At 43.6% G+C, this 17,659-nt stretch overlaps 1 protein-coding gene across 2 annotated transcripts in view; it reads left to right on the top strand.

Annotated features, from left to right (window-relative positions):
* Positions 1-17,659, top strand: part of SYNE2 (spectrin repeat containing nuclear envelope protein 2) — a 424,330-nt gene that overhangs the window by 363,912 nt on the left and 42,759 nt on the right. For both annotated transcript variants that reach the window (XM_077265969.1, XM_077265976.1), the window contains exons 92-99: positions 24-171; positions 4,061-4,155; positions 4,506-4,740; positions 7,621-7,815; positions 8,092-8,217; positions 9,276-9,431; positions 13,432-13,590; positions 14,947-15,113. In XM_077265969.1, coding sequence (XP_077122084.1) covers positions 24-171; positions 4,061-4,155; positions 4,506-4,740; positions 7,621-7,815; positions 8,092-8,217; positions 9,276-9,431; positions 13,432-13,590; positions 14,947-15,113 — 1,281 coding nt within the window. The remainder of the gene's footprint in view (positions 1-23; positions 172-4,060; positions 4,156-4,505; positions 4,741-7,620; positions 7,816-8,091; positions 8,218-9,275; positions 9,432-13,431; positions 13,591-14,946; positions 15,114-17,659) is intronic.

Raw genomic sequence — 17,659 nt, forward strand, 5'->3', positions numbered from 1 at the left:
CATTGATAATGTCTCCTAAACAGGCAACATCGGATGGTTGAGCTGGAAAAAAATAACTTTATCCAGAATTACGAGACCTGGATTCTGTGTCTGGAGAAGATGGAGGACAATCTGACAGTGGGAATTGCAGGAACATTCGAAGGCCTGAGAAAGCAACAGGAAATCTTTGAGGTATGTGACTTCAGGGAACTAATAGCACCTTCCTAGTAGAGAAACCTAAAGAAACCATTATGGGTAGTGAAATTTATTTTTTGGTGGGGGTTCATTCCCATGCATGTATGCAGCGTCGGACTGGAGCACCTTGGGCCCACCAGAACCAGAGAAAATCATTCTTGTGACCCTCTATGTAGCTACATAGAAATAAATACAAGACCACCAACTGTACAATATAACACGCTAATATCAGGGTATAACATAAGGTAGTACACGTTTTAGTGATATAGCAGGGGTTGGCGCCCACATTTTGGTTCAAACTCAATGATCAATGTTCCGTGGTGTTTATTAACCACTAGGCCAATGTGTTATAGCACCAGGGTAGTGGAGGGGATTTTATGACATCTATACCCTGAGAAAATCCACAGTGGGTATTGACTGATGCAGATTTAACATGAACAATGTGTCAATTTATGCTGCGGATATTCACCACCGATTTCATCCTTTGCAATACAAAGAATCAGGTCAGTGGTAAAGGTGCGACATTACATATTAGTAAAAGCAGCAATGTCTGCACAATATCTGCACAATGTCTGTGTATATTTCCGCTGTTAATTTGCTGTTTGTTTTCTGCAGCAAATACATTATGTGAATGCCCCCTCTACTAGTTGTGGGGGTCCTAAATCAGTAATGTATGGCATTGGAGTAATATCGAAAGCTTTTTCCCTCACATCCCCCCATACACTTTTTACAGAAATCTCTCTGCCACCTATAAGGCCATAACGTTTTATGAAGGGCCTCATTTTGTTAGTAGCAGGGAAAGAAAAGTTTTAGTCAGGGGTGATATAGGGGGAGGAGGGCTCAATCAGGGGTGATACAGAGGGGGAGGCACTGTCAAGGGTGATGCAGGGGAAGGGGACTCAGTCACTCAGGGGTGATAAAGGGGAAGGTGGCGCAGTCAGGGGTGATAGAGGGGGAGGGGACAGTCAGTCAGGGGTAATACAGGGGGAGGTGGTGCAGTCCGAGGCAATACAGGGGGAAAGAGGCTCAATCAGGATGATACAGGGGGAGGTGGTGCAGTCAGGGGTGATATAGGGGTAGAGGGGCTCAGTCAAGGTGATTCTGAGGTGAGGGAGTTCAGCTGGGGTGATTCGGGGGTGGGAATTTCAGTCAGGGGTGATATAGTGGGAGAGGCTCAATCAGGGGTGATATAGTGGGAGGTGGCGCAGTCAGGGGTAATACAGGGGTTCAGTCAGGGTGATTCCGGGGTGAGGGGGTTCAGCAGGGATGATACGGGGGAGGGGGTGCAGTCAGGGGTGATACAAGGGAGGAGTCTCAGTCAGAGGTCATATAGTGGGAGAGGGCTCAGTCAGGGGTAATACAGGGGTACAGGGGCTATAGCAGTCATGGTGATTCTGGGGCGAGGGGATTCAGCAGGGGTGATACAGGGGGTGCAGTCAGGGGTGATATAGTGGGAGAGGGCTCAGTCAGGGGTGATATAGAGGGAGGTGGCGCAGTCAGGGGTAATGTAGGGGTTCAGGGGCCCAGTCAGGGTGATACTGGGGCGAGAGGGTTCAGCAGGGGTGATATGAGGAGGGGGTGCAGTCAGGACTGATACAAGGGAGGGGGCTAAGTCAGGGGTCATATAGTGGGGGAGGGCTCAGTCAGGGGTGATACAGTGCCTTGCGAAAGTATTCGGCTCCCTGGAACTTTTCAACCTTTTCCCACATATCATGCTTCAAACATAAAGATACCAAATGTAAATTTTTGGTGAAGAATCAACAACAAGTGGAACACAATTGTGAAGTTGAACGAAATTTATTGGTTATTTTGCATTTTTGTGGAAATTCAAAAACTGAAAAGTGGGGCATGCAATATTATTCGGCCCCTTTAACTTAATACTTTGTTGCGCCAACTGTTGCTGCGATTATAGCTGCAAGTCGCTTGGGGTATGTTTCTATCAGTTTTGTACATCGAGAGACTGAAATTCTTGCCCATTCTTCCTTGGCAAACAGCTCGAGCTCAGTGAGGTTTGATGGAGATCGTTTGTGAACAGCAGTTTTCAACTCTTTCCACAGATTCTCGACTGGATTGAGGTCTGGACTTTGACTTGGCCATTCTAACACCTGGATACGTTTATTTGTGAATCATTCCATTGTAGATTTTGCTTTATGTTTGGGATCATTGTCTTGTTGGAAGACAAATCTCTGTCCCAGTCTCAGGTCTTTTGCAGACTCAAACATGTTTTCTTCAAGAATGGTCCTGTATTTGGCTCCATCCATCTTCCCATCAATTTTAACCATCTTCCCTGTCCCTGCTGAAGAAAAGCAGGCCCAAACCATGATGCTGCCACCACCATGTTTGACAGTGGGGATGGTGTGTTCAGGATGATGAGCTATGTTACCATTACGCCAAACATATCATTTGGCATTGTTGCCAAAAAGTTCCATTTTGGTTTCATCTGACCAGAGCACCTTTTTCCACATGTTTGGTGTGTCTCCCAGGTGGCTTGTTGCAAACTTTAAACAACACTTTTTATATGGATATCTTTGAGAAATGGCTTTCTTCTTGTCACTCTTCCATAAAGGCCAGATTTGTACAGTGTACGACTGATTGTTGTCCTATGGACAGACTGTCCCACCTCAGCTGTTGATCTCTGCAGTTCATCCAGAGTGATCGTGGGCCTCTTGGTTGCATCTCTGATCAGTCTTCTCCTTGCTTGAGATGAAAGTTTAGAGGGACGGCCGGGTCTTGGTAGATTTGCAGTGGTACGATACTCCTTCCATTCAATATGATCGCTTGCACAGTGCTCCTTGGGATGTTTAAAGTTTTGGAAATCATTTTGTATCCAAATCCGGCTTTAAACTTCTCCACAACAGTATCAAGGACCTGCCTGTTGTGTTCCTTGGTCTTCATGATGCTCTCTGTGCTTCAAACAGAACCCTGAGACTATCACAGAGCAGGTGCATTTATACAGAGACTTGATTACACACAGGTGGATTATATTTATCATCATTAGGCATTTAGGACAACATTGGATCCACAATGAACTTCTGGAGTGAGTTTGCTGCACTGAAAGAAAAGGGGCCCAATAATATTGCATGCCCCACTTTTCCGTTTTTGAATTTCCCCAAAAATGTAAATAAGCAATAAATTTTGTTCAACTTTACAATTGTGTTCCACTTGTTGTTGATTCTTCACCAAAAATTTACATTTGGTATCTTTATGTTTGAAGCATGATATGTGGGAAAAGGTTGAAAAGTTCCAGGGAGCCGAATACTTTCGCAAGGCACTGTATAGTGGGAGTGGACTCAATCAGGGGTCATATAGAGGGAGGAGGTGCAGTCAGTCAGGAGTGAAAGGAGAGATGATTTAATGGGGCCCTCATTTATCCCTAAGTAGCCCCTCCCCATCTATCACCCCAGACTAAAGGCCCCCCATTTACACTTACTTTTAGGGTGGCAGGGGGGCGTCGTGAAGCACTTGTAGTGCACAGACACGCCCACAGTTCTTTTACAGGCTAATTTGCATGTGGCTTTAAAGCTTGATTTCTCAGTGTTGCCTCAACGGATTACTACAAGAAATGTATCGTTTGTATAGTCATATTTGTAGCTATACAGGTATAACACTAGTTTCATTAGAAAAATATCCTGACACATTCCCCTTTAGTCCTGTAAATTGTGATGTGTGGGCTGCATGGACTTGTTTTTCCAGCACATCCCATAGATGATCAATCAGATTAAAATCTAGAGAATTTGGAGGTCAAGTCAACACTTTGAACTGTTTGTCAAATGATTCCTCATTGCCATTGTCATAAGATGAGTCGGGATATGCTGTTAATCTTATGGCTGGTCGCTGTCTACTATAATGGATATTTGTAATGTAAATGAATGCCTTGTTTTTTCAGAGGCTTCAAGCTGAAATCACCATAAATGAGCACATTTTACCTACTTTTGTGAACAAAGCTTTGAGTGTCTTAGAATTGGAGGATGAGCAAAACAGGTACCTAGTTTATCTTTATTTTATCCCTTTACCATGGCATGTTCTAGATGCTAGAATATTTTGGAGCAGGGTCTCTATAAGCTCATGTTCTCCTCCCATAGCGAACATTTTATGTAATTGTGTGATTTTTGTTTCCATCAAAATGCAATCAAACGGATAGGATTACATAGAATGAAATCCTTGGCAAATTGTTGACGAAATTTGCATGTAGAACACGAACCCTCTTGGTTGGCACCTGTGATACAACGTCCCTTTGCTTTAATCAGTATCCTCTTATATTGACGACTTGTGCCATTTTCATATTTACATAGCTAGACCAAAAAAATAATAAAATGTTTGCTCTTCCTCAGAAACGAGTTTATTCTAAAGCTTACGTCCCTAAAGGAGAAGTGGCAGAGCGTGATCAGGCTGGTGCAGCGGAAGAAAAAGGAAATATGTGCCCTCCTGAAGCAATGGTGGCAGTTCCGAGTCTCCAAGCAAAGCCTGGAACAGCACTTACATGGCGTACAAGAAGCTGTATCTAGTGTCAGACGCCAGAAATGTCACAGTTTAATCAACACACAAAAACTGATGTATGACTTTAAGGTAGGAAATGTAATATGCCTAAAAGCAGTGAACAAAATACATTAGATATCACAGGATCCACCATTCACAATAGGTGATGTCACAGCTCACCTCCTCCTGTACAATGACTGATAACACCTCTATATACAGTAGATAACACAGGATCCACCATTCTCAATAGGTGATGTCACAGCTCACCTCCCCCTCCTGTACAATGACTGATAACCCCTCTATATACAGTAGATAACACAGGATCCACCGTTCTCAATAGGTGATGTCACAGCTCACTTCCCCCCCTGTACAATGACTGATAACACCTCTATATACAGTAGATAACACAGGATCCACCATTCACAATAGGTGATGTCACAGCTCACCTCCTCCTCCTGTACAATTACTGATAACACCTCTATATACAGTAGATAATACAGGATCCACCATACACAATAGGTGATGTCACAGCTCACCTCCTCCTCCTGTACTATGACTGATAACACCTCTATATACAGTAAATAATACAAGATCCACCAATCACAATAGATGATGTCACAGCTCACCTCCTCCTGTACAATGACTGATAACACCTCTATATACAGCAGATATCACAGGATCCACCATTCACAATAGGTGGTGTCACAGCTCACCTCCTCCTCCTGTACAATGACTGATTACACCTCTATATACAGCAGATATCACAGGATCCACCATTCACAATAGGTGATATCACAGCTCACCTCCTACTGTACAATGTCTGAAAACACCTATATACAGTAGATAACACTGGATCCACCATTCGTAACCCTCAGAGCTTTTTTCGGTTTTGCAGTGTCATTTTTCTCTCCCCTCAATCTCATAACTTTTATTTTTCCGCCAATATGGCCATGTGAGGCGGAACAAGTTGTACTTTTGAACGACACCACGGGTTTTACCATGTGTGTACTAAAAAACAGGAAAAATATTCCAAGTGCGGTGAAATTGCAAAAAAAGTGCAATCCCACACTTGTTTTTTGTTTGGCTTTTTTGCTAGGTTCACTAAATGCTAAAACTGATCTGCCATTATGATTCTCCAGGTCATTACGAGTTCATAGACACCAAACATGTCTAGGTTATTTTTCATCTACTGTAAGTGGTGAAAAAAAATTCCAAACTTTGCTAAAGAAAAAATAAATTATGCAATTTTCCAATACCCGTAGCGTCTCCATTTTTCGTGATCTGGGGTTGGGTGAGGATTTTTTTTTTGTGTGCCGAGGTGACGTTTTAAATGATACCAATTTGGTGCAGATACGTTCTTTTGATCGCCCGTTATTAAATGTAATTCTGGCGTTTTTACTTTTTTTTCTCGCTACGCCGTTTAGCGATCAGGTTAATCCTTTTTTTTTTATTGATAGATCGGGTGATTCTGAACGTGGCAATACCAAATATGTGTAGGTTTGATTTCTTTTTTTATTGTTTTATTTTGAATAACGAGAAAGGGGGGTAATTTGAATTTTTATATTTTTTTTATTTTTTTTCATATTTTTTTTAAAGTTTTTTTTTTTAATTTAATTTTGGCATGCTAGAAGCTGCCACAACTTGATCGGCTCTGCTACATAGGAACGGTGCTCAGATCGCCTCTATGTAGCAGCATGACAGCACTGCTATGAGCGCCGACCACAGGGAGGCGCTCATAGCAATCTGGCATCAAAAACCATAGAGGTCTCAAGGAGACCTCTGGTTGTCATGCTGATGCACCGATGACCCCCGGTCATGTGACGGGGGTCACCGGTACACGCATTTCCGTCCGGAAGCGCTTGTTAAATGCCGCTGTCAGAGTTTGGTGTGGGTGGATCGCAATGCCACCTGCGCCTATAGCAGGCAAATGTCAGCTGTTCAAAACAGCTGACATGTCCCGGCTTTGATGCGGGCTCACCGCCGGAGCCCACATCAAATCGGGGGTTCTGCCATCGGACATACTGTTCCGTCCGATGGCAGTAAAGGGTTAATAGGTGATATCACAGCTCACCCCCTTCCATACAATGACTGATAACACCTCTATATACAGTAGATAACACAGGACCCGTCATTCACAATAGGTGATGTCACAGCTCACCTCCTCCTCCTGTGCAATGACTGATAACACCTTCATATACAGTAGATAACACAGGATCCACCATTCACAGTAGATGATGTCGCAGCTCACCTCCTCCTGTACAATGACTGATAACACCTCTATATACAGTAGATAACACAGGATCCACCATTCACAATAGGTGATGTCACAGCTCACCTCCTCCTCCTGTACAAGGACTGATAACACCTTCATATACAGTAGATAACACAGGATCCACCATTCACAGTAGATGATGTCGCAGCTCACCTCCTCCTGTACAATGACTGATAACACCTCTATATACAGTAGATGATACAGGATCCACCATTCACAGTAGATGATGTCACAGCTCACCACCTCCTCCTGTACAATGACTGATAACACCTCTATATACAGTAGATTACACAGGATCCACCATTCACAATAGGTGATGTCACAGCTCACCTCCTCCTCCTGTACAAGGACTGATAACACCTCTATATACAGTAGATAACACTGGACCCACCATTCACAATAGGTGATATCACAGCTCACCTCCTCCTCCCCTCCTGTTAAATGACTGATAACTCATCTTTAAACAGTAGAAAACACCAAATCCACCAATCATATTGATGATGTAACAGCTCACCACCTCCCCCTCCCTTCACAATAAGTCAGAGCCAGTGTATTGTTGCCTATGGTCTATGTGGCCGCTATAATGTATATCTCTTCTGTTGGTCGCCCCATTATCTACAAACAGAAAATAAAAATAGATTGGAAAAAAAGAATATCACCCTCTGGCTTAAATTAATATCCAACCTGTTCCTGAACAGGACAAGGAGAGGCGTCTGGGCAGGTTACAGCCAGGCTACGTCACCACTGTCCGCCATTGTCAGGACGTATTGTCGGTCGCTGAGCCGGAATCTAAGTTGCTCCTTCAGCGAGATCTGACACTTCTTCAGGAGCTGTGGCGGAGCACGGTGCAGCAGCTGCAGGAGGCTCTTACACACTTCAGTGGCATCACTCAGGTTAGCGGCTCCAACAACATATTAAAGGAATGTCCTGGATTAGATAAACATGGCTGCCTCCACAAACAAGCCCACACACATCTATGGGTTGTGTCTGGTATTGCCCCACAGCTGCATTGAAGTGGAATTGTGCTGGGTGGCAATACCACACACAACCTGTGGCCACGTGTGGCGCTATTTTTGGAAGAAAGCGGCCATGTTTTTCTAGTCCTGTGATACATGTACAATGTAATCGAATATCACGCCTGGCTGCCATTTATACATTATTTTTTGTAGAAAAGACACATTTTTGAAAATATAATCGTGGACAAAAGGAAATCTCTTCGTGACCTGAAAGCGAGAGTAGACGATCCACTGCCAACGCTTCACGAGGAGCTGCAAATAGCCAAGGGTCCACTGAAGGTAAGGAAGGACCATCTGAGCAAGGGAAAGGGGAATAAGCCGATGCCTGATAGCTCTGGTGGCGGCTAATCTCCCCTGGGTAAAAAAAAGAATCAGGCCTCAAAGTTCAACATGCCCAATCCTTCCTTCACAGGAGATAAAATACCTTTGCCCTGGATGGCAGTTGCCAACTATGCCACATGGGTTCATTTGAGCCTTTTCCGGAATCCCATGGCGTAGCTGATAATTTCCCTCAGGGCTTAGCTAAAGGGAATACAGGGGTATCGACTGCTTAGAAAAACATGGCTGCTTTCTTACAGAAACAGCGCCACCCCCAAAACATGGGTTGTGCGTGATATTGCAGGTCAGCTCCATTCACTTCAATGGGACTGATTTAAAATACCAAGACACAACCCATGGTCACAGGGGTGGCGTTGTTTCTGGAAGAAAGAAGCCATTTTTATCTAATCTTTGACATCCCCTTTAACTTAAAGGCTTTGTACCGATGGACATATTGTAATCCCCAACATTTTACACTTAGAGGGGTGATTTAGTTTTGGCTTTTAGCCATTTTTATGTCGATTTTGAAAAAGTTGCAAATAATCGCATAGCGTGCTCGAGAAATCTCAAGTAACGAGTATATTCGCTCATCACTATTAATAATGTCTTCATGCAAATTATTATTTTTTTTTAATCGCCGAACTGCATAATTTTACATATTAAGAAATGAATTCTCTCCTTCCAAGGGCAACAATCAGTAAACATTCAGAAGTCTCCTGGCCAGGAAGTGTTATCCCTGCAGCTCTTCCTTCCCAGCCTGTTCCTTGTATAGTTCCCAAGCCTTCTCGGACTTAACACCTTGAGCGCCAGATGAGGGCGGCTCAGCAGCCTGTTGCAGTTGGCCTTGCAGCTACAGGGGAGGCTTAGCATTGTCCCACAGTGATTGTGCATGGACAAACACCCACCCCCCTTCCCATCCTCCCCTCCCCCCACTCCACTGACCAATCACAAGATTAAACAGGTTTGCAAAAAAAGCCAGAGCTGAAGCTGTGTGTCTTGTCCCTTGTGTTTCAATGCAGGAGCTCGAGGAAGCCCTGGATGAGTGGGGAGATAGTTTAAAAGATCTGGATGACATGAAGTCGGAGTTATCCCAATACATCATAGCGGAGGATGGAATTGTGCTCAATAACCAAGTGGAGGCGCTCCACCGGCAGTGGGAAGAACTCTGCCTGCGGGTGAGTGTGTAGGACCGCCATATGTAACATAGCTTGTGCTACAACACAGTCCGCTACTACTGTATCACTTGCTACATTGTTGCGGAATGTCACTGCACAGATACAAGTGGTGGTGCCTATTGTACAAATAACGCCATACGTTTACTCGCAGTCCTATGTAAAACATAAATAACACAGACAGTTGCCCCTCTGCTACGTCAGTAGGTGATCTTTGCATTTTAATTTTTGTGCTTAATTTTGTCCTGATGTAGTTGTGCCTGTTTAGTTTACAGCTTCCTATTATTGTTCTAGGCGATAATATTTGCAGTCCGGTAATGGGACATTTGTAGGTGTCATAAAGGGGAGTGGGAAAAAAAAAGAAAAGCCTGTATGCTTCTGGTGTTGTTCCAACATCTCTTCTGGGCTTAACCTTTTTGTTCTTAAATCCTTGGCAAAAACCTACAGCATTTCAGCACCATAAATTAGACTACGTTCCCAGAAATGCGTTTTTTGTGTGTGCAGAAAAATCAATCAAAATGGAAGTGATTTTATGGAAACTCATGCCCAGTTAGTGCTTTAATATGCGGCAGATCTGGCCATTTTCTTTTGTGCGTGTTCATTTTTAAGAGAGTAATTGTAGCATTTCAGCACTAAAAAATTGCACGCAAAACAAAAAGTGACGCAATATATTCACATTTGGTGAGAACAGCTACCGAAAACATGGTGGAAAAACGCACATGGGAACGAGGCCTGAGGCTGTGTTTGCAGGGTGTATATCTGCAGGCTGCAAAACTTGTTCCAAGTGGTGGTGTGAAATTTCCGCTGCAGATTTACCCCAAATAGCGCAGTCAGACGGCCGTATAAATTGGACAGAGATGGGAACGCAGTGGACGGACTGGCCGGCGGCTATCCCCACCCGGGCTGCAGCGTAGATGAAGCAGTCACATGCTCGGATTGCGGCTAGTCCATCCGATGTATATGACCGAATGACTGCGCTCAGAGGGTGAAATCTTCAGTAGAAATCCACAGGATAGCCTGACGGGCCACTATATGAGTTCACATCGCCACTGCAGATTTTCTCCGTTGTGCGCGGTCGAGTCTTTGTAAAATGTCTTCCACTAGGCTAGTGCTGTAATACGACGCATATGGGCATGAAATGGATTAGAAAAAACGTATTATGTTCCTACAACGTGTGCAAGATGTAGGCCCTGTGTACTTGTAGATTTTGGGTGCAGATCCTGTATCATCAAGGCCTTATGAGTTGTGGGTCATTATGTGATATTTTAGGTACTCGCCATGTTACCATGTACATCCCCAATCCCCTCCGGAAAATGGGTTCTTTGGTGCCAATATTTATATATCATTCGAATGCCAGAAAGGGGGTATATATATATATATATATATATATATATACGCACATATATTATAAAATATTATTTTCTCCTTTATGGCATCGAATGCTTTCCAATGGTGTCACATCGTGACCTACTGCACCACAATGTTTGATTTTCGGTCACAAATTTGCATGCGGACCACCTCCCATAGAGTTCAGTGTAATTCATAATTGCGATTTGGCTGTTTGTTTTTTTTACAGCAGAATTGCAGATCTGAAATAATTGCCGAAATGTTTGTGGTTGACAATAGCCATGGCTGCTGCAGGCAGACGTAGATTTGGAAATTCTAGTGTGTGCTGTACAGTAATCCACAGGATGTGATTACGTAGAAAAGCCAGCTAAATGGATTAGCCGACTGCGTGTGCTGAAACGTGCGGTCGCTGGTCGTATTATGGAGCGGGTAGGTGGCACAGCCCACAGTAATGGAGTCTGAGATGAAACACGTGCGGCGAAGGAGGAAAGTCAATGTCTGTCCTTCGTTTATTGGAAAGTATCAGGAATGCCCAGTCTGACAATGTCATGTATGATGACAATGTCATGTGTGATGTCATTGGTGAGGGCGACCACACTGAAATCATCACTTTGTGAACTGTGGTCCTGAGATAATGAAGCCTATGTTGGAGAGGAATATGGCAGAAATGCTTAAATAAAAGTCTGCTCCAGACGTCTGATGCAATTTGTGCTAAATCTGATCTGCGCACTACTACCTGGCGACTGGTTTGTCTTTTCTGGTGACCTTTAATGCCTTATCGTGCCAAGTTATGGATGTCTACCAAAAAAGTTGCCATTTGGGATTGTTGAAAAGCGGTACATGGCTAATGGAAACCTAGGTCACGGCAGAAATAATTTATTTTTTCCAAATAGTTTATTTGTTTCTTAACTTGCGTCATTGTCATCTATGGCAGCAACTTCCCAGGGAAACTGTGAATGACAACATAAGTGACTAGTTTTGCTCCAAGTTGTCAACTGCTTGATATGTTCCCTTTGGAGATAAGCAGTGCCTGGGTCTGGCTCCTCTCTGTGTATACTAATGGTTAGTCCATGCCAATGACTGAGTGATGGCTTGGCCAACTGCTATACCATGTCTATGGCTTTTGTATGTAAGCCAAGGATATGAGAAGCCTAACATATTGGTATTATTCTTCACAACTGAGATTTCTCATGACCAATGGCTTCTAAGTCTCCTCACTCTGACATGCCAGGCTTGGCTTGTCACTTTCCACAAGGAGAAAAGTTACCCCTCAGACCTCAGTGTTAGCCTCTCAACTAGCGAAATCGGATCTCATACTTTGCACTGATGAGGGGCATCACCCCCGAAACACCGTGTCTACAAATTGAGATTCTGGTTTGGCTTTTATCCTACGTCCTATTGCAAGACTCATTAAAGAGTCGATATATTTATCACTGCTTCCAATAGGTGGCGCTAGAGTTCTAGTCCTCTTCCTCTATGAAGTGACAATTTGTATATTTAGTTTCCCAGAGGGGCATGCATGGCTTATAAGTCTCCTCACTCTGACATGCCAGGCTTGGCAAGTCACTCTCCACAAGGAGAAACGTTACCCCTTAGGGTACTGTCACACAGTGGCACTTTTGTCGCTACGACGGTACGATCCGTGACGTTCTAGCGATATCCATACGATACCGCTGTGTCTGACACGCAGCAGCGATCAGGGTCCCTGCTGAGAATCGTACGTCGTAGCAGATCGTTTGGAACTTTATTTCGTCGCTGGATCTCCCGCTGTCATCGCTGGATCGTTGTGTGTGACAGCGATCCAGCGATGCGTTCGCTTGTAACCAGGGTAAACATCGGGTTACTAAGCGCAGGGCCGCGCTTAGTAACCCGATGTTTACCGTGGTTACCAGCGTAAAAGTAAAAAAAAACAAACCGTACATACTCACATTCCGGTGTCTGTCCCCCGGCGTTCTGCTTCTCTGCACTGTGAGCGCCGGCCGGCCGGAAAACACAGCACATCGGTGACGTCTGACGTCACCGCTGTGCTTTCCGGCTGGCGCAGACACAGTGGAGAGAAGCAGAACGCCGGGGGACAGACACCGGAATGTAAGTATGTACTGTTTGTTTTTTTTTTACTTTTACGCTGGTAACCACGGTAAACATCGGGTTACTAAGCGCGGCCCTGCGCTTAGTAACCCGATGTTTACCCTGGTTACCCGGGGCCTTCGGCATCGTTGGTCGCTGGAGAGCTGACTGTGTGACAGCTCCCCAGCGACCACACAACCACTTACCAACGATCACGGCCAGGTCGTATCGCTGGTCGTGATCGTTGGCAAATCGTATAGTGTGACAGTACCCTTAGACTTTATAACCAATGGTAACACCTTCCCAATGATGGCTACCAGTTTGCATCACCCATTAGTTGTAGATTCGTAAATGCAGTGAGTAACACACCTGCCCAGTGGGAGATGTCGCCGAAGCCAAGAAGGGGTCTATCCATCCAATTAACTGATAAAGGCACAGACAGGCTAAATGGATTGATTAAGCTATTATCCCATGTCAGGGTTGCGTGTATCCTGCTGCTGACATGACGGATTTTGTTGTTTTGTTTTTTGCGTTGACCTTGTTCCATGTTATGATCGCACTAAGGATGCTGGCTTTCCCTCCATTATAGGTGTCTATGAGGAAGCAGGAGATTGAGGACCGGCTCAATGCCTGGAACGTGTTCAATGAGAAGAACAAGGAGCTGTGCGACTGGCTGACCCAGATGGAGAGCAAAGTGTTACAGACCGGCGATGTGAACATTGAGGAAATGATCGAGAAGCTGCAGAAGGTACATGGAGAATGGATGGACGTGGAGCAGAAGTGTATCTAAGTCTCAGATGTGTAATCCACTAATGCCATGGTGCTGGTGGCTTCATTACGTGGCACCAAAGAAAGTTCTTCTGCTTTATCTATCGTCCTACATATCCCAGGGACCTCTATAAATAAGCTCATTGCCTGGGGTCCCTCCATGATCATTGGTAATTAACTACTCGGTGGGAACAATAAGCCTTGAGGCCATGTTTTGGGGATTTTGCCTATCGAGTGTCCTCAGAAGAAAATGGAGACATGTCTGTTTGTGATCCAAGTCACTTATCGAGCTCACCCATTCAAAATCTGAAGAAAAAGACAGCACATGGAGGCCGAACGTGTGTGATCCCAGTGCTGTGTGGTTTTATTCCTTAGTGGATAGGAAAAGCTTAATTTATTTTTTTCCGTACAAGAAAAATGGATACCACATGGATTGTAAAAATGGATGTACCACTAGGGGTCAGTAGTATAATGGCAAGAGTGGAAATATAAAACTTAACTTTTAATGTAAAGTATTAAAATCTATAACCAAAAAGTCCTACTAGACTAAAGTGCAACAGACAAGGACATAACATATAAACAATTGTGTTACCAACAAATAGGACCAGAGATCCCGGCAGTGTTTGACTGGCAGCAATTTATATTTGTAGACTACCTAGTAGGAGTCAATACTCCACATTACATCATTGGTTTCATAATGCCAACATATACACCTACTGGTCAGACCCCATGAAATATTATAAACAAGCATCATATATTATATAAAGATTCCGAACTCTCTCACTGTATAGGACTGCTGGAGTCATCAATGTGATGATGGCTGGGGATAGTGATGAATAGGGGTACGCTACTCCCAACGCGTTTCCTCTAAGTAAGATTTTTCAGGGGAGTCCAAACCAACAGAGTGGGAAACCTCCCACCATCATCGTCTATAAATATAAATTGGTGCTAGCCAAACACTGCTGGGATCTCTGGTCCTATTTGTTGGTCAATGATGACGGACTTGAGTCCAGAGTCGTAAAAGAGCACTTCAGATAAAATATAGTTACTTCTAAGAGGGTTGTGCAGGAAACATGGTGACCACCTGGGCATGTGGTTGTGCTCCTGTAACTGGGGGTCCAGACCCACCGGCTGGTCCCTTCCTGCCATATTATAGTAACACCCACAATATATCGGTGGCAAAACATCCCAGTCTCTGTTTTCATGGTATCAACAATATACAGATAGTGAGCAGGTTCCCCGTGCTCTGACATGGGGATATTCAATATTCCGAGAATTGGGGGGGGTTGTATTTTATTACTGCGCTCTCATAACGGTTTATGGGATTACGTTGCAGGATTGCATGGAGGAAATAAATCTCTTCAGTGAAAATAAACTTCACTTGAAGCAAATCGGAGACCAGCTGATCAATGCCAGCAACCAGGCCCGCTCCAAGGAGATCGAGAACAAGCTGAACAAAGTCAATGACCGCTGGAAGCATCTCTTCGATGTGATCGGCTCCCGGTAAGCGGATGTGTGCGGCACTGAGCGAACAGACTCTTCTCCACCAGAAATATTGTAAGACTCTGTGCACATGGAGTCTTTTTGCTAAGTTTTCAGAGCAGAAACTGAACATTTTTTGGAGCGTTTTAGCTCACTTTCTGCTCCAAAAACTTCCTGAAAAACTCAACATTCACATGGTTTTGTTACTTTTATCTATGTTTGAAGAGCAGCTAAAAATTATTTTTATTTTTTGTTGTTGTTTTTTTGTCCTCCAGGGACTGCAAAGTTATAAATTTTTGTAATCTTCATTACCTTATTTTGCTTCCTTATTTCCCAATCCCCATGCTGCGGCGCTGTCTGTCGTGGCCGGTTCATGCTACTTTTAGGCTATGTGCCCATGGAGCCGGTTTGATGAGTTTTCAGAGTAGAAACTGCATGGAAACTTAATTTGAATAATTTTGAGATTCGAAGGAGGATTTGGAGAATTTCAGCTCCAAAAACGTAAAAAAAAAAAAATACAAAAACAAAAAAAAGACTATTTGTGCACATACACTTTGGTTACTTTCCCTATTGTGAGTATTTTGTACAAAACAAAAAATTACTGTTCCAGCAAAATGGATTTATAAAAATAATCATACCCGCTGTTTTTTTTGTACTGCGAAAGTTGATATGTTGAATGAGATGTGGAAAATCACTGCTTTTCTGGTAGTAAAAATACATGTAGTCCACACAAGACTTTTATCAATAGTTTTGTCAAAGTTATGTAACTTAGCAAATGGTATGTTTCCAAAATAAAGTAGGTATATTTAAAACGTGACATACCAAAAACAGACAAAAAAAAGCGATAAAAGTTCATCTAAAAACTCAAGTAGCCCGAATTGTGTAATTGATGCAGAAAATCTACATCAGAAAAAAATGCATCAAATGCTCATTGTGGGAACTTGGCGTTCAACTCTGCTTTCAACTGCTTGTCCTCATAGATCCATACACTATATTCAGTCCGTGTACAGGACTTTCCCTATCTGATCCTTTCTGTATCCGGCCACCGTACCCAGACAGAGGAATTCGGATGCACAAACGGTTGGTATATCGTGTACCGATCTTTGCTGAGCAGCAGTTGGAATCCACTATTAAAGGAGCATGAAATGGGCATAGAATCTGCACTGCAGCATGGGGTTTGTGAGAGAAGAAAGCAAAATAAGGGAGTTAAGTAATAATCCAACAATTCATAACTTTACAATGTCAAGTTTTTGCTGCCCCATCTGAGACCAGCATAGTGTAGGGGCAGAGACCCTAATTCAATTGATGCTTAGTGTAGTGTTTTTTTGTTTTTTTTAAATCACTGTTTTATCAGCAGGAGATAATCACTAGAGGACTAGTAAACCTGCTGCCAGGTAGTCAGACCCCGCCCCCACCACTCATTGGCAGCTTTCTGCCTATGTGCAGTGTACATAAAAAGCTGCCAATCCTATCACAGGTGTGGGCAGGGTTATACATTGCTCAGAATTCAGAGAACTGCTAGATCTGCGGGACGTAAAGCAGTTTATAAGCAAAACTACAGAAATCAGCCTAGTAAGTGACACATTGCTCAAATCAGGGTCTCTACCCCTGGTGACAGATTCCCTTTAAGGCCTCATTCATAACCTTTAAAAAAAAATAGTTTGTCCTATTGGTCGCTTTCCTTATGTGCACTGATTTCATGCACTATCCTGAACCTATACGCCAGACGTATATTGTGCAGTATATGTTTTTCATTTAATTGGTCCCAATGGTGAGTGGATGCTAAGACCCTGCTGGTGTAGACCTCATGATGGTATATGCCCCTCAGTGGGTGCAATGCACTGTACACACTCGGGGTCATCCCATGAACATCGGAGGTATGTCTGCAGGATTACTTGGCCGATGCCTCCAGCGTATGCCACGGTAAAGCCATAGGATGCTATCGGCCATGTTTGACCTGTGCACATTGAACATGCGCAAACAGACTCTGCAAATGCAGTGAGAATGAGCCCTCCATCACAGCACAGACGGCTCTTTCATCCATAGGGCAATATATCGATTTTTTTTCCCCTCTGCCCCAGTTATTTCCATTGCTTGTGCTACTTTTTTCGCTGGACGCTCCACATGTCCCACCATTATTATGTTAATTCAGCACCTGCCGCCACTTATGGAAATGAAGCTGAAGTTTGTATGAAGACATAAAAACTTTATTTGCTGCAGCTGCTCCAACTGCTGTCATTGTAAACTTCTCTGCGGTATACAGATGTAGCAGAGCTGAGCGCGGCACTGTCACAGACTCTACCAGGGCATCAATGCTGTGCACATATAATGCTGCGCTGATTAATCGCTTAATGCATAGTAGTAGTTTAGGGTTTTCACAAGTTATTTTCTGCACAGTATGAATTGTCTTAGTGTAATTGCAGCCATTTATGTGTTTGTTTGTTTTATTTTCTATATTGTATTTTTAATGGGGATTTTTTGTGTATGCTGCCACATATTTCATCTGCTCATTGCGCTGCATTATATTAATGGGTGAACACTACATAGTACTGGCTGGTGAGGACGCA

The sequence above is a fragment of the Ranitomeya variabilis genome, chromosome 1 (genome assembly GCF_051348905.1).
Source record: "Ranitomeya variabilis isolate aRanVar5 chromosome 1, aRanVar5.hap1, whole genome shotgun sequence".
Classification (NCBI taxonomy): Eukaryota; Metazoa; Chordata; class Amphibia; order Anura; family Dendrobatidae; genus Ranitomeya; species Ranitomeya variabilis.